The 15,787-nt window shown below is 38.1% G+C and overlaps 1 protein-coding gene across 1 annotated transcript in view; it reads left to right on the top strand.

Annotated features, from left to right (window-relative positions):
* arid5b (AT-rich interaction domain 5B) overlaps positions 1-15,787 on the top strand; it is a 65,403-nt gene that overhangs the window by 16,520 nt on the left and 33,096 nt on the right. Inside the window, exon 4 of the mRNA XM_072437650.1 lies at positions 10,493-10,723. Within this exon, the coding sequence (XP_072293751.1) occupies positions 10,493-10,723 (231 nt within the window). The remainder of the gene's footprint in view (positions 1-10,492; positions 10,724-15,787) is intronic.

Here is a 15,787-nt window from a genome sequence, read left to right as displayed (position 1 = left end):
CTTTCAGACAAAGAACGTGAAATGTCCCTGTGCAGTTTCCGTAGGATCCAGGAGACCTCACAGACTGTACAGTTAATATCGCTGAATATTTTATGGGCATACCAGTCCATCTGCTTTATGAATGCATGTAAAACTGTCCTCTACCAAATTACTTGAAATCTGAAAATTACTCAAATGAACATCAAACGGTCGTAAAATCAGAGCAGGATTTATCAGAAAGTGCCAGGAATGCAAATATAACAACTGTTTTGCTAATCTGCAGTGTGATATACAGTTTCTCCTCTGGCGTCCTGGTGAATGTCTACGATCACCCTGATGTGCACATTTTATTTTGACATGTTCACCCCAGCAGCCTTTACCTGAAATAAGTATGGCACAGCATAAACCATGTCTTCTATATTTTCTCAGTGTTTTGTACTATATCTCGGAACAAGAGCAGTGAAACTAAGGAAATATTTTTGGGACATGAGAACAAATGAACTGTTGCCTCTAATTCTGTTTTATTCACCCGCTGTGGTTGATGGAAGGTAAAGCTCACTCCATCAGAGCCGTGTCAAGGTAAAAATAGCTCTCACTGTTGATTGTGGATCTGGCTTGCTACATGCACTTAATACTTGTCTTCATTTATAAGGAACAACAGATGCAACAGGGTCACAGGCTTCTTAATATGGAAGATCGACTTCAGCCCTGTTAGAATAACATAGTGCTCATTTTACTGCGCAGAGGTAATGCATTTTTCCAGCACTGATGGTAATTGCACCGAGAGAATTGATAGATTCCAGACCTTTGGTGGAGCAGCGTGTGTGTGCCTGGGTACATAACTTCTCTTAATGCTTTTATTAGGCCAAAGAAATACAAATGATATCATTAGTATTTAGTAGAACATGCCGCTGCAGATGGTGTAATATATTTTGCTTTCTTTGATCCATCGACAGGCAGAGCATTTGGAACAAGCGCCTTCACTGCAGACAATAGATTACTGATGCCTCTCTGTCCTCTTTCCCAACCTGTCAGTCCATTTCCTTGTTATGCTCTGGCCCGAGGAGGACTTGGCAAAATGAGAGGCATCCAGACAGTGTTTTTCCCCTGGTTTTTCCTCTTAGCCATAACTCAGACGGAGCTGTTGTCTCATTTGATGTTTTAAGGATTATAGACCGTTAACAAAGCAGCACATTAAAAAGTGCTGTACACTCAGCGCTTATTACAGGACAGATGCCAAGTTAGATCACCAAACTATCATATTACATAAATGATACACTAGCAAGAAATTGGAAAGTACACATTTACTAAATAATTGGAGTTACTCAAACTGTTTCCATTCCACTGTCCAAATCAGTAAACTGATTATGTTCTTTATAACGCTCTTAACATAAACCATTTCTCACAGCTGATTTTAAAAGTATTTTCCTTGAAAGTACCTGTTAACTTCCAGGAAACAACATCAGTGATTATGAGATTACGACTGACCAGTTTGTGTTACCTTGTCATCATGGAGCGTTCAGCCTCAAATTACATTTTAATCTGTTCCTTGCGCCACACTGACACTGACTCTCGGCTGTGGTGCCCTGATTATAAAACGTTTGGTTAAAGAATGGTTTGTCAAATGTGAAAGTGCAGCCTGAGTGGTTTAAAGCAGAGCGAGTCAGAGCTGATCAGAAATGACCTGCTTGTTTAGCGGATCTTGTATGATAAAGGTTTTTATAGGATAAGAGGCAGGTCTTCAAACGCACACCATTAGGGCTGCAGAAAACACAATACTTTTTTTCTTCTTGTGGTGCGGTTGGATGTATAATTGCTAAAATTACACAGAAAATACTTAAATCCCACTGTTGTGTGTGTTTGCTTTTGTGTGTTCAACATGCTTTATATCCATGATGCAACATAAACAAGAAATGTGAACAGATGGCGCTAGTTTTTAATGACATATTGCTTTCTGTACAGTCTCGCTTTAAGCCACAGTCGAAAACGTCTCCCCTTGGGCTCTGCTCTAGTTGTTATCATCCGCTCGTAACTGTCAGGCCCCTCAGCCAAATAAAGCCACTATAAACGCAGCATTGTGTGCTATGTAATTATGGAAAAGAGTTCCGCTTGAATTAACTGTATGACTGGATGTTGATAGAGATTTGTCCATTGTGTAAATCTGCTGGTAAGGATCTTATAATTCAGGTTGTGGACCAAACAAATTACAGTATATACCACAAACTAAATGTATTACAATAATTGTATTTGGTAAAGATAAATCGCCCTACATGACTCTAGTGCACCTGCAGTCCTTTAGTTCTCTAGTCAATTAATCGGTTGGTCTTAATGGAACAAATGTTTTATTAGCCAACTAATTCTTTTATATTTTAGATATTATTTTAAGATTATAATTATATGTGCATGAGCAGAAAGGAGAAGCTCGGCGTGAGGTAACTGGAGTTTTGAGAGTGACTAGACAGTATAGTCAATCTGCTTTTTCTTTCTTAAAAAAATAATTTAGCCTTTGTCACAATCTATACTTTCTTTGTTTTTTCATTTGAAATGGCACTTCATTACTACAAATGAAAAGTATTATTTGATTGTGCAGTATTATTATTAGTCATATAGAGAATGGTTGTGGTTGGCTTAACGTGCTGTTTACATCCTTCCTCTGAGCAGATCTGGTGATCCAGAGCCTCTTACATAATGACAGGAATTCACTGTGGAGCCACGTCGAGTGACAACCCCCCAAACATGCCCTCCTCATTACACAGTTACCTTTGGGGAACGTGCCTGTCCCAAATAATGCTATCCTTCCACTCTACAAAACATATGAAATCCTTTTGCCCTGAGAAGTATGCCTGACTTGAAAATGAAGGGGCCTTTTTTGAGGAAACACTCTGAAACTTTGATCTAGAATGGCATGTAATTCCTCGCTTGACCCAATTCCCAATCGCCTCATAAGATTGTGTTTGCTCTCTCTCGTAGCCAACCTTCAACAGAATCCACTCAAACACAAACATGTGCTGTAAAGGAAAGAAAGAAATACATAAAAACAAAACAGTGCATGTGATGTTTGAGTTAAAAAACTAAACAAAAAGCATTCAAATACAGGCTACGGCTACGGCTCACTGCACTTTTCACTCTCTGCACTACATCTCTAAATTTAACTGTACATTTGTGTACATAGTAAGCCTATTTTTATTTGAATCCTATGGTAGATTGAAATGTTTTTTTCTGTAATGCATAGTAATGCATGCCTTTCTTGGTTTTATAGGTTGTTTTATCATTGTTCATTGTTTTATGTTGTACCGAATCACCAAAGCAAGCAATGGCAATAAACCTTTTCTGATCTGATTCTGATTCATTTTAGAAAACATGTTGCAATATAATATGTTTTATCATTATAAAACATATGTTATTTAAGTCATTATTTGTAGAAAAAAGTATGTTTTCAAATGTAATCAAAATTCTGTACCAGACAGTCTGTAACAGACTGTACTGTTCTCATCGTTCAACACTTGTATGTCATATCGTTCAACACTTGTACGTTGTAAATGGATCCTTCAGACGTTCATTGTGTTTTTACAGTTCTGTTGTGTGCCGCTGACAGCCTCAGCGATGTGAGTTCACAGCTGCCAGTGGATCATGGCTTTTGAACGGTTTTGAACTTTGAGCTTCAACATTTTCCCCATTTCTCACTAAATTAAAATAAATAAATAAAAATGTTGAATTTGTACCTTGTTCTTAGAGGTGAGAGTTAAACATGGATAATACCACAAATGTGTGGTAGATATGCATGGTATATTTTAATATGATTTAAATAAGGGTATGCCTTGATATTTCTGCACTTTAATGACTAGGTTTACAGTCCATTCACTTTTTGTGCCTTACTTGATCCTCAACCAAAATATTTACAGACATCTTTTAGCTTATGTGGTTGTATTACCATAATATCTTCATCAGGATAATACTTATTTTTAAGTTTTGTTGTATATTCTTGCTGCTTGCTTCGCTGTGTGGACTGCAGCGTCAGTGGATTGACCCCAGACTGCCTTTAGTAGTCTGTATGTAGCAGCATGCTGCAGCAGCAGCAGCAGCAGCAGCAGCAGCAGCAGCAGCAGCAGCAGCAGCAGCAGCAGCAGCAGCAGCAGCAGCAGCAGCAGCAGCAGCAGCAGCAGGAGAGATAGTGAACAGTGCTCTGACCCAATCTAACACAACACCAAAGTCCTTCATCTCTTCTCTTTAATCCCACTCATTTTGCCTTCATAACAGATAATAGAGAACATATTAAGTATAATAATGTTAAGATTCTGACTCATTAGAGGATTTTAAATAACTTAAAACTTAATTAAATACAAAATTGATAAAATATCAGTTAATATAAATTATTTTATAGTTGAACTAATGTATAGTTTTAACCTTTATGTCATATCAAATGTATTCAGAAATACCTGTTTTGTGCTCTGTAGCTGAATTCAAAAGAACCAAATTGTGTTTTTGACAAAAAGCCTCTGTTTAATACCTTTATGTTTTACAGGATCGTTTAAACACAAACTTTTCAATCTGGCGATCAATAAGGCAGCTGCTTATTGGCTGCATGCCAGACACTTAGGACTGGAGCGATGGTTGCTATGGAGCTGCTCAGGGAAAAGAATGTTTAATGTAACAGAATCACATAAATCATGTGGTGCAAAGTGATCTCTTGTTTTCTATTCAAAATATTTAACATAGAGCTGTTTTTTTTGGCAAATACTTTACAGGTTTTGTTTCTATTTCTTTGTCAACCACAAAACATCAGGCCAAGAACACCCTAAATTAGCATGTGAGACATGTACTTTTTTGCTGTCCATGGTGACATGACCAATCCATGCTTTTAATGCAATGTCCACAGTCCTTTGGAGGTAAAATGATAGAAATGCTCTATGTCCTTTTGTCACAGACCAAAGCTCCACCCAGTTCAAATGAATGAGCCGCTTTAGTGCTTTACTATAATTAAGAACAGCCAGCGCTCTCCCTGTTTGTACACCAGGCTTTCTTTACCCTCTGTACTGTCAGTATAATATCTCCTCTGGGGGTAAGTGCCCTTTTGTGAAAATATCATTCTTATAGACAAATTAGCACATGGACCTGAAGGATACAGTCCCATTTTCTTTAAGCCATATGCACCGCCACTCTTTAGTTTAATCTTCTTAAACAGCATATGTAATCTAAGTACATTCATCTGTAAAAGTGTTGCTACTTAATTTGTGTTGCAATATTGCACACATTTGTCCCAGTCGCCCCACTTCTTACTTACTTACTACATGTCTTCATTCTGGCCTCAAACTGTCATATCACTTAAATTGCCTTTTGTACACGATACACAATAAAACTATTCAACAAACAAAACAATCAAAACTGATATAATCCATTTATGTATGATGTGGTCTTTAATTCAAGAAAGAAGACAAGTTACATCACAATGTTGAGTCACTGTTGATAAAATCCATTGAGCGAGTCTGAACGTTTTGCAAAAAAAAAACTTCATTAATAAATACTTATTAATTATTAATAATTAATTCAGCACACATCTATAATCTAGTATAATGACGATAACGTCAGGTTGACATGGATACATGGATAAACTTTAAGCAACTTAAGGAGCAAACAAATAAGGCAAAGTGCTTTATTGTGGACATTGACGTTTAGTGTTGGATTATGCATCAATGGAATTTCCCCATGTGCATCAATGGAATTTCCCCATGTGGGACAATAAAGGATTATCTTATCTTATCTTATCTTATCTTATGTTGTTTTAACACAGTGATGTTCTCAGACAGACTGAGCAGAGTCTCACCTCTCAGTCTGTACTGGTTATTGTGCACTTGTGTGAGCTCCCACAGTCACTGCCTGTGACTGATGCCCCGCTGATCAACAGCCACTGACTCATTCACAAACACATTAGATTTTCTGCCGCTACATTCACATTTGAGAAAAAACACTGACTGAACAGTCTGCACTACAAAGTGACACACTCACTGCCATTGATTCATATGACATAAGAAACCAAGTGATATATTGTATCCAATAAAAAGGTTGTATTGTTTATTTGGTGATATTTTGCATAATGTCACCAAATAAAGTTAGAGCATGTAAAGTTATTGGCGTGAGTAAACTGTCATTGTTTAGTGGGCGGAATGTAAAAGTTGAACATTGAAAAGGCTGACCCCCCCTCTCCTTGTGCAGCCTGTCCATGGTGTCACTGACAGATGCTGCTGCCTCTTTATTTGGTCAGGTTTCAATAACATGAGACCCAGAGCCAGATTGGGCTTCTGCCGTTGCATGTACTGCCCCCCCGTTTTCTCTCTCTCAGCGTGGAGCCCCTTGCGTTGGAGCTGGAGGCTGCACACGTCTCTGATATGTTATATATTATGATAAGAGGCTAAATGGAAAGAGGCCAGATCAATACAGAGCAGTGAAGCAGTTACCATGTAAAGACAGACAAAATAGAGAAAATATATAGAATAACGCTGGATGTCATGACTGTAAAGAGGTGATATATCATACAAATGAGAACTTAAAAAAAAGATTCAGGATTTAATTATGATGAAACTATTATAACAAACACATGATGAATTATAAGAGTGAAATACTATTCCATATTATCATGTAACTATTTACATTTTTATTGGGTCATATAATATGATTTGATGTATTAGTCACTTACTTTGAGTGTAATATTCTGTCTGAATGCAGATTCTATGTGAGATTAAAAAAAAGTCACTGTATGTTATATTTGTAAAACCTAGTACAGGCTTCTATTGTACATTATACAACAACATATTGCTGAATGGCTTAAAGTTAAAATCAAATAAGACAATTAGATTATTGGCTTTCATGGCTGACCATTTCCCACCAGCCTCACAAAAGCAGCAGGCAGATCCAGTAAATTCCTTGGCCAAGCAGATAATGTGGAAACGTTGACAACAGCAAATTTGAGGCGCATGAGTGATTTAAGGACTGCAGTTGGTGACATGGAGCAGGAGAAATGAGCACACTGGCCTAAAAACGGCTGTCACTCTAAGGCAACCTGAATATTAATGATCTATTTGTCGCTTCAGTTATTGATGTCCTTGTATTTCACACGACTAAAGTAATTTAGACAACTGGAAACGCTTTATTTTTGCCTCACTGCAGTTAATGATTTTCTCGCATGTAGTGTTTCACGGGAATTTGATTGTGACTATAATTTATCATGCTTGTTGCAGGCAACACTTTTCTATTGCTATAATTAGACAGAATGTTGTGTATTTTCTTCCATATGTAACACATTGTCAAAACGTGTTGCCATCATTCATTTGCATTTTCTTGTTCTGATTTAAGTACCATTTCCTTTCCATTCTAATACATCAGTGAATATCAGATCTATTGTGCGCTGTTAAAAATAATTTAGCCATATTTATGAATTGAAATGTGTGCGCATATATCACAGTGGGTTGCAGTGAGCGTTGTAATTTTACTGCTCGCTGTATATCATGTGACACATTAATGGCTTTAGCAGACGGCGGCACACACCAGACTCACGCTAAGCTCTTATGTTTTTACCTGTTTGAGACACTTTTGGTGTGAACGACCAAATCCCAACACAGCTAAGACAAAACAAATCATGAATAATGTGTTTAGGAGGGATGGCGTGGTATGGATCTAGTATGTATTCAGCCGACACTTATATCCAATTTATTTATTTATATATTTTTTCCAATATCAATATTAAAAATTCAAAAGAAAGGCCCAAAAATGTAATTTTCTTGGACGGTAGAACAGCATATCACACTGAGTTTTCATGGGTTTTTCCTGTTTATATGAGCACTTTTGAGTTTTTGCCCATTCAAAAGATAGCATATTTAGTTTTGAATAGTTAATTGCTATGGTAACACACCTAGGTTTATTTTGATGAGATGCTTAATAACATAGCAACAGTTGGTTTGTTTGAAGAAAACCAACAACCGAGATAAATTAATTGGATTTTTGGTGTACCAAGAACCTTATCTTTCTTCTGTTTTTTACAGTTACGTGGGTGAAAGACCAAAGGCAACGGAAAAATACAATGATAAAAGAACATTTTTTTTTTAAACTTTGTGTTACCGGAGTGATTTTAAAAACATTTTAGCTTCAAAAGACCATCCTTTTTCATCAAGAGGTGGAGAGTATCAGACTTGATGTAGTTACAAATGACCCCATTATGACCACAGTTTGGTAGAAGCACTGTGAAAAAGATGTGTGCAAACTTGCCACTTGCTCTTGCCTCACTATGGAGTCATGTGAGTCAATCATATTTCATCTTAATCAAGTGTAAAGTGAGACATGGAGCAACACAAATCTAATCACCCCCGTACTTAATGTCACAGCATACTGAGCTACACATTACACAACATCCACCACACGTGATAATGATTCACCCGAGTTTAATCTTGGGAATAGGGTTGTCTATTCATTGTCAGTGAAGGCAAATGAGCACTTAGTTACACCGCACCAGAATGTGTATTAATGTAAGAGGGCTGCAGGTGTAATGTCAGGGGTGCCATAGAGCCGCCCCAGCCTGGACACGTTTGTAGTTTATGAGGTCAGAGGCTTCACAGTTTGTCCTGAAAATAATATGCTAACACTAGAGCGAGGGAGAGCGTCGCTGGACATAGAGAGAAACAAATGACATAATGTTCTGCCCGTGTATTGTAGCTCCGCGCTCATGTAGCCACAGCCCAAACCAATTAGACAGGTTACATAAAGATAAGACGTACTTTATTAGGAAAGGCTGTCCACAGGAACAAAAAGAATAGTAAATTGTGCATACACTCAATAGCACATGCTCAGGCACGCATGCATACACCCACGCTGCCAACGTGCGTCTTTCACAATGTCTTTGTACAGTTATTAATGCCCCGCGGCTGTGTTCCCAAGTTGAATCTAATCAAGTGAAATCCTGTGTGCGTCCTCCGGAGAAAGAGCAGGTCTGACGGTGACCGCTCACAGTCCAGTCCTTGGCATTTGAAAACTGTAACTGAGCTGTAATTGTACATGACAACACAAGATTTATAACAACGACAAATATATATATTAGTCCATTGTTTTTCATGATTGTTCATTATTATTGAACTATTGTACCGCTGATAGGTCCTTACTCTTCTATCCACTGGACATTACATCGTTGCCTTGCTCTTTCATGCTTAAAACAATTGCCTTTAAAATGTAAACTTAAACGTGTTTAGTCTGCACAAGACAAGGTGAAATTCTTGCTAGTTGGCCATCCTTGAAATAATAACTCACCGTCCAGAATTTCCCATGAATGTCATGTTCAAGGGCTTTGTACAAGCATCCGAGACAGTAAATTATTCATATAAAAATCCTGTTTGAAACTGGCTCTGCTTCATCAACTGTTGAACCACGTAGTTGGCGTTGTGCGCTGGAAAAATGTTAGCACAGTTTTCTGCTTTCAAAGAATCACTTCAAATGTAGTATGTAAATCTTATTAGATTAGTGTTTAATTTACAGGGTGATTTTAGAGCGTGAGTACAGTTAAAGTAGCCATTTAAATCACACAAGGGTCTCAAAAGACTTCATTTACACCTGGCTATTTACTTCATTTGATTGTCTATTGTTCATATTTTGCTTTGCCTGTTGTTTCAAACCCCAGCACTTAATTACTTTTATATCATTGTTGCGTGGGTGGAGACAGACACGTTTTTCTTAGCTAAAAATACATACGTCTTAATTAGTGCTTCCACCTTAATTACTTTCCATCTCTTACAAACAAAGTGTCTTTTTGAATAACTGATTATCATAAAAAGTCCACTTGTTTTAAATGGTAGAAAAAGCTTCAGTTGTAGTCACTTGTTTTAAAGTTCATTTTCAAGGGAAGTGCGTTTTTAGTTCTTTTGATACAGTGTGTAAAACCATTTGACCCACTTTGTCCTGTGTCACTTTAGGACTCCCTGTACTTTATGTGTGACTACTTACTCTTATCTTCTCCTCTTTTAGTGTTTTGTAAGTGTTCTGCTTTGTATGAAACGGATGTGATTTGTTTGCCAGCTGGTTTTCACAGGTGGTAAAGGATTAGTCAAGTCTCTGCTGCTGTATTCATTACACGCCTGTATAAAACAACCTAACACGCCCAACCACGAGTTAGCATACACCGTTTACCCTGGCTTTGTTTAAGCTTTGTGAGGTGGTGAAAAGAGATCATGTAACTACACCACAGTCTGCCTTCAGTGGTCATTGGAGAGGAGGATTAGATTACATATAAACTAACCAACTTAGTGTTTCACTACTTACTGACCAAAATATTTGTTTAGTTGCCAGCTGCTAGGAATTCATCCAAGTTACAAAGAACGGTGTGTCATCCTGTGAGATATTTAGTTTCCTTTGACTCCTAGATCCCTTGAACTGTTTAGTACTACAGCGCAACATATTGAACAGAACTGTCAATGTTGATAAAGTAGGTCAAATATGAGACCCTCATGAAGCCAAATTAATGACATGTTTGTTGTTCCAGGTCAAGAGGAGGATGGTCGTAAAGTGCTGGTCCTGAGTTACCCACAGTACTGCCGGTACCGCTCGGTGCTGGTGCGTCTCCAGGAGCAGCCCTCGTCTTTGCTTATAGACCACACGGTGCTGGCTCTGGGGGGCATCGCGGCACTTGGAGGGGCCGCCAGGATCCTCTACTGCAGGGACACATTCGAGCACCCCTCCCTCCTGCACAACGACAGCATCTGTGATCAGTTTGGTGAGTTTGTAATGCTTTCACAAGAACACATTTATCATTGTTCAGTTACATGGAACAAATGTTTCACTCGCTTGAACCTGTTTAAGTCTGGCAATGGAAAAGAAAGAAAAGGAATATTTTATCATGGAAATCTTTAAATATTTATAACATTTAAGTTTGCAGCGTAAACCTTTTTAGAAAATATATGTGTTACACCACATTTGACAATCTGTAACATACACATCATTTTGTTTAGGACACAAGTGACTAATTTACAAGAAGAAAAATGCATTTAAAAAATATGTTCACTTTGAGCATAGACTTTCCTTCACCACTACCAAGTCGAGCGAGGTGCCAAAAACACACATGGTACAGCTCTCCAAAAGATTTGATAAGAGCGTGAGCACATGAAGTGGGTTGCTGGTTATTTTGAGTGCTAACGTGTATGTGGGATGGACTTAAATAAACATAGTGCTAGAGTTTAACACTGTGAAGCAATGTGTCACCCTGAGCAACAGTATGAGGCTCATTATGTGTTTCAAATAGTTTCTGTGCAACATACTGTAACTATACACTCATGCATTAAGATGTTGTTGGCATTGTTCTTTGGCACTGCTTTTGTGCAGTAGTAATAGCTGTTTATAGTACCTACAGTGTTGATTTTGTCTCTCAATGGGTGCTTTTGTGCAGAAAGAAGTGCTATATTTATTTCTTGTAAGTGTATTAGAAATTCACATATACTGTACATCCCGTATTCTCTAGTGAACCTTGGTAAACTTAATTATACATATCTTAATTATACAAACAACTTATAGTTACATTAGTTTTACCTTGGTCAGTGTCACTACCTGTAGTAGTAATCAAAGTCATCAGTGTTGTGGAATGTTCTTGAGTATTTGCTTTTATTTTTATTTATTTTTACCATTCAGTCTCTAGTTAGGAATATGGAAAGTTCTGGAACATGTCTTTCCATTCACATAGTGTTTTTCCTGTCCTTCTTCTATCCACACATTTTATTAACCTTACGCCCAGCTAAAACAAAGGCATAACATGATGAATCCCTCTTTATATTTCCTGTGCTCGGGACGGGAGCGCGCTGCAGCTCTGGACACTTGTGCTGGATCAGTTTTGACATTCCCAATAACAGCTCCTCTAGTCCAAAAGTCATTGTTTTCTGATCCTGTAAAGTCACCCATCAGTATAGCTTTTTAAGAGATCTGCAGAGGTGAAGGCAGGAGGAAAATGGTTTTAGGAAGAAAAATAAGTTATGAATAGTAACCTGACTTCCTGCGGCTGCTGTTGCTCATTCACTTGGCCCAATAATGCCATTCCTGAGTGGGCCACATTTAAGCTAAGGTTTATTTTGAGAGCCTCTGGGAGCTCCAGGTCTGACTGTAAAGACTTGCTGTGTGCTGTTACTCACATGAAGGTTTATGAGGGCTGAACCACCTTTTAAACATGCTGTAAATGCTGTGTTTGTGACTGTGTCAGACAATAAAGACAAGTCGTTGACTGAAGTCATAGGCATGTAATCCATATTACATTATTGTAATATGGATGTTTGAACAGCAGTTTGTTTGCACATATGCCTAAAGGTGTGTGCTCCTTTCCACAAAGAATTATAGTTTGCATATATATTACTTTAATTATATCATAAAATAATACTGTTTGTTATTTAATTGTAAAGTATTTTAGAGTTCATCATCTCAGCAATTATGAAACACTATGCTTTCAATTGTGCTACATTGTAAATCACAGTTTTTCTTAGGACAAAAAAGAGGGTTCAGTGCTGGTGAAAAAGCTGTAGTTGCAAAAAGCAGTGCCTCAATTAAAGCAAAACTATAATAAATAAAGAAAAATTGTGTAACTAAACTTCTGATAATAATTACAAATGATCTCAATATCTGGTCTTATCTTGTTCTCTTGCACCCAAACTCATGTGGTGTCTCGTCTTGTGAGAATTGCGTCCCATCCCACCACTAGCTGCTGTCAAACTATAAAGACTCATTGTAATGTATATGCTTTATCTTTAGTATAAAATCGACCTGAGCCGTTCTGAGACTTTGTTCTCATCTCGCCTTGATGCAAATTCTGACCTTTTAAATTCAGCCAAATGTGCTGTGGCAGCTCTAATAGCTGTCTGTCTTGTCTGCGCTAATTCATGAAAGTGTGTCAGGCGACCTCAGGGGGTAGAGAAGAAGAGGAGGGAGGCAACTAACTGCTTTTGTGGCGACTCTATTGTGTAAAGATCAGATGAAAGCTCCTCCTGTATCTTCTCCTTCATATTGGTTCAACATGAAGCTAAGAGGTGTGCATTGCTTATACACTATTGATTAACCCATCTCTGACATTACGTCCTTTCTATTGATTTGTATATTTTGTTGAGCCTCCTGTATTTCCTCCCCCCTGTACTGTACATAATTCATGTTTTTTGTTCCTGTCACATTCGATGTCCTTGGCCGTGCGCGGGCCCGAACTGCAGGTTGTGCGTGTAACCAGATCTGGGAGCCCTGCGATCCATATTCATGTCGGGCATCAGCTGTCACCCCTGCAGCTGCTCGCCTCACGGGGAATGACACAGTTTTTGTTTATAATTATCGTGCATTCTTTACCAGTGAGCGATTGATTATACCCGTGCTAGTCTGCGACCCTGCCTAAATGTCTTGCCAGGAGAATAGTAGAAATCACTGTGAAGATAAAGTTGCGCTGGAAAACATAAACAAAGTCTCACATACTGTGTAATAATATTGGCATTTCTGCTGCAGTGCTTGAGCGGTGAGAAAAAGCCCGAAAATAGTGTGAGTGGGAGCAGTGAATGACAGATGACGGTTGTGCTATTAGCTGTGGTGACACTGTCGGGCACATACATTTGGCAGCGATTTGCAGAGGCTGGAGCATAAACATTTGTAGCCTGGGCGTTTCAGTAATGTATATCACGCCTGTGTTTGAACAGGGCTTTAGTTCACCCTGACAGACGCTTTTTTAAGGAAATATTATGACTATGACCTGCCATATTCCCCTGATTTCAGTTATGCTGAAGTTATGCCCCAGAACTGCTGACCTTCCTGTCGCCTCCCTGGTCGGAAACCTTACACTGCTTATGTGCACATTGCTTAAATCAACAGTATTTTCAGAGTTTGTGAGGCAATCATTTTTGAAGCAAAGCAGCTGACTATTTCTGCCTGGTTCTTATTTGTTGAAGATTTGAAAGCTTATTCGCTTTTTGGCTCTGTGTTTTCTGAATCAGAGATCTGGGTTTTGATTTGTATTTTAAAAATGCAATGCCTAGTTTGATAATCCAACAAGGCAACAAACTGTTTTTTATGCTGGTGCCCTTTCTGTGTAATCACTTTATTTTGATTTGACTGGATTTAAATTGCTCATATCGTTTTTTTTGCTTTGTATTGTTGTTCTTTCTTCTCCATTAAACACTATAAATATAATGCTGTTAAAATGTTGAAATAATACATTTGGTATCTACCTATCTAAACATGTATGTAAATATATCTCCTCATAATTAAAACTGAATGATAAATATCAGTACCATTTGAAAGCTTCTCAAACACGCACTGCCTTGTTGGGTTGGGTCACAGTTTGAACATACAGCAGTGATGTCATTGTTTCCACAACTTGAACCACTTTCTCACTCGTCTTTCTTTAAACTTGAAATCTGATTAGATGAAATATGCATACAGCAATACGGTCCCATGACAGCACCGTCTGTTAATGTAATAGGCAAATTGCTTGCTAAGCTCATGTTTTCCCATCTCCTCTGCAGAATTGTCTTAACCACCGGCCTATGAATTTTTCATTGTCCATATGTCAGGGTATACGGGGGCTGTCGAGGAGGACTTTAGAGGAGAAAAGAGCACATGTTGTCATTTCATAATCATACACTGCTATTAAAGGAATATTGTATGGTACATTGCTCGACATGAGCTGTCTAATACATTTTCTACACTATATACACAATAAATGTATCATATTATATAAATGTAATTTTTAAGTACATGGCTTCATTTTATTGTACACAAAGGCACAGGCTGCAGCTTTATATAACTCCACTCAAAGAGCTGTCTGCTTTTCATCCTGTATTAGTACAAAGCATGTACATAATGCTCTACAATTTAGTCAATTATTCCTACTGTGCCTTGCTGTTTATCTATTTGACCAAAAAGGGACTATTGTGTTGGAAACTTTTCAACAGCCTTGATCTGCTTTTTACATACAGCACCCGATTTTCTCTCAGAGAACCAGTAAAAATAAAGAAAAACTGACTCAATTAACTTATCCACGTATATTATTATTTTTTGAGTTAACATTATATTCATATTTGATTATGATTCATATACATTATGGTTTCCTATACATTAAAGGTGGTATGGACGATTTTTTTCAGCAAATATTTTATCATTTTTCCTCGTGGCGTGGATAAATCATTTGTCCTGCCATGTATCAATCATAAAACGCACCTACCGCTCACCTGCAGCCGCGTCAGGCTCGTCCCCACGTTTCCGCGTGCCTAAGCGCATTGATCTATCATAATATAGTTCCCTCAGTGTACGGGGCAAAATGAAGACGGAGAAAGACAGTTCAAGCTGACGCAGAAGTGGACAGAAATCTACGGGAGACGAGCGATGCGATGCACTCCAATGCGCTAATAAACAAACGCACGTGTGTGTTGTATCAGTCCGCACGGGGGAGTGCGCACGCGCACTTCCACCTGCGTTCTCAAATCGCCGAAAAATCGTCCATACCGCCTTTAACATAAAAATGTTTGAAAAAAGATAAAAACAAAGTTTGAAATAATAGACTGAATCTTTATTTAGGCCATAGGACCTTGATGTAATCTGAACTAACTTCACCTGAATTTTTTTTTTATTAAATATGATATTTAAATTTGAGTTTACAGGGATTAAATATGTTTTATGACACACAAACTGCAATGACTTATGCAAAAGGAGTTCTTTAGCAGTAAAAATTGTTCTGATTGTCCTAGGACAGCACCAATGACACATAAAGATGCAGCAGGGTCTGGAGAGTAGAATGAGACACAATCCTCAACCTCAAAAAATGTTTAGGCAG

This window comes from Eucyclogobius newberryi, unplaced genomic scaffold, assembly GCF_026437365.1.
Source record: "Eucyclogobius newberryi isolate DKJ021-1_F unplaced genomic scaffold, fEucNew1.0.hap1 SCAF_8, whole genome shotgun sequence".
In the NCBI taxonomy this organism is placed as follows: Eukaryota; Metazoa; Chordata; class Actinopteri; order Gobiiformes; family Gobiidae; genus Eucyclogobius; species Eucyclogobius newberryi.
This window is presented reverse-complemented; position numbering and strand designations above follow the sequence as displayed.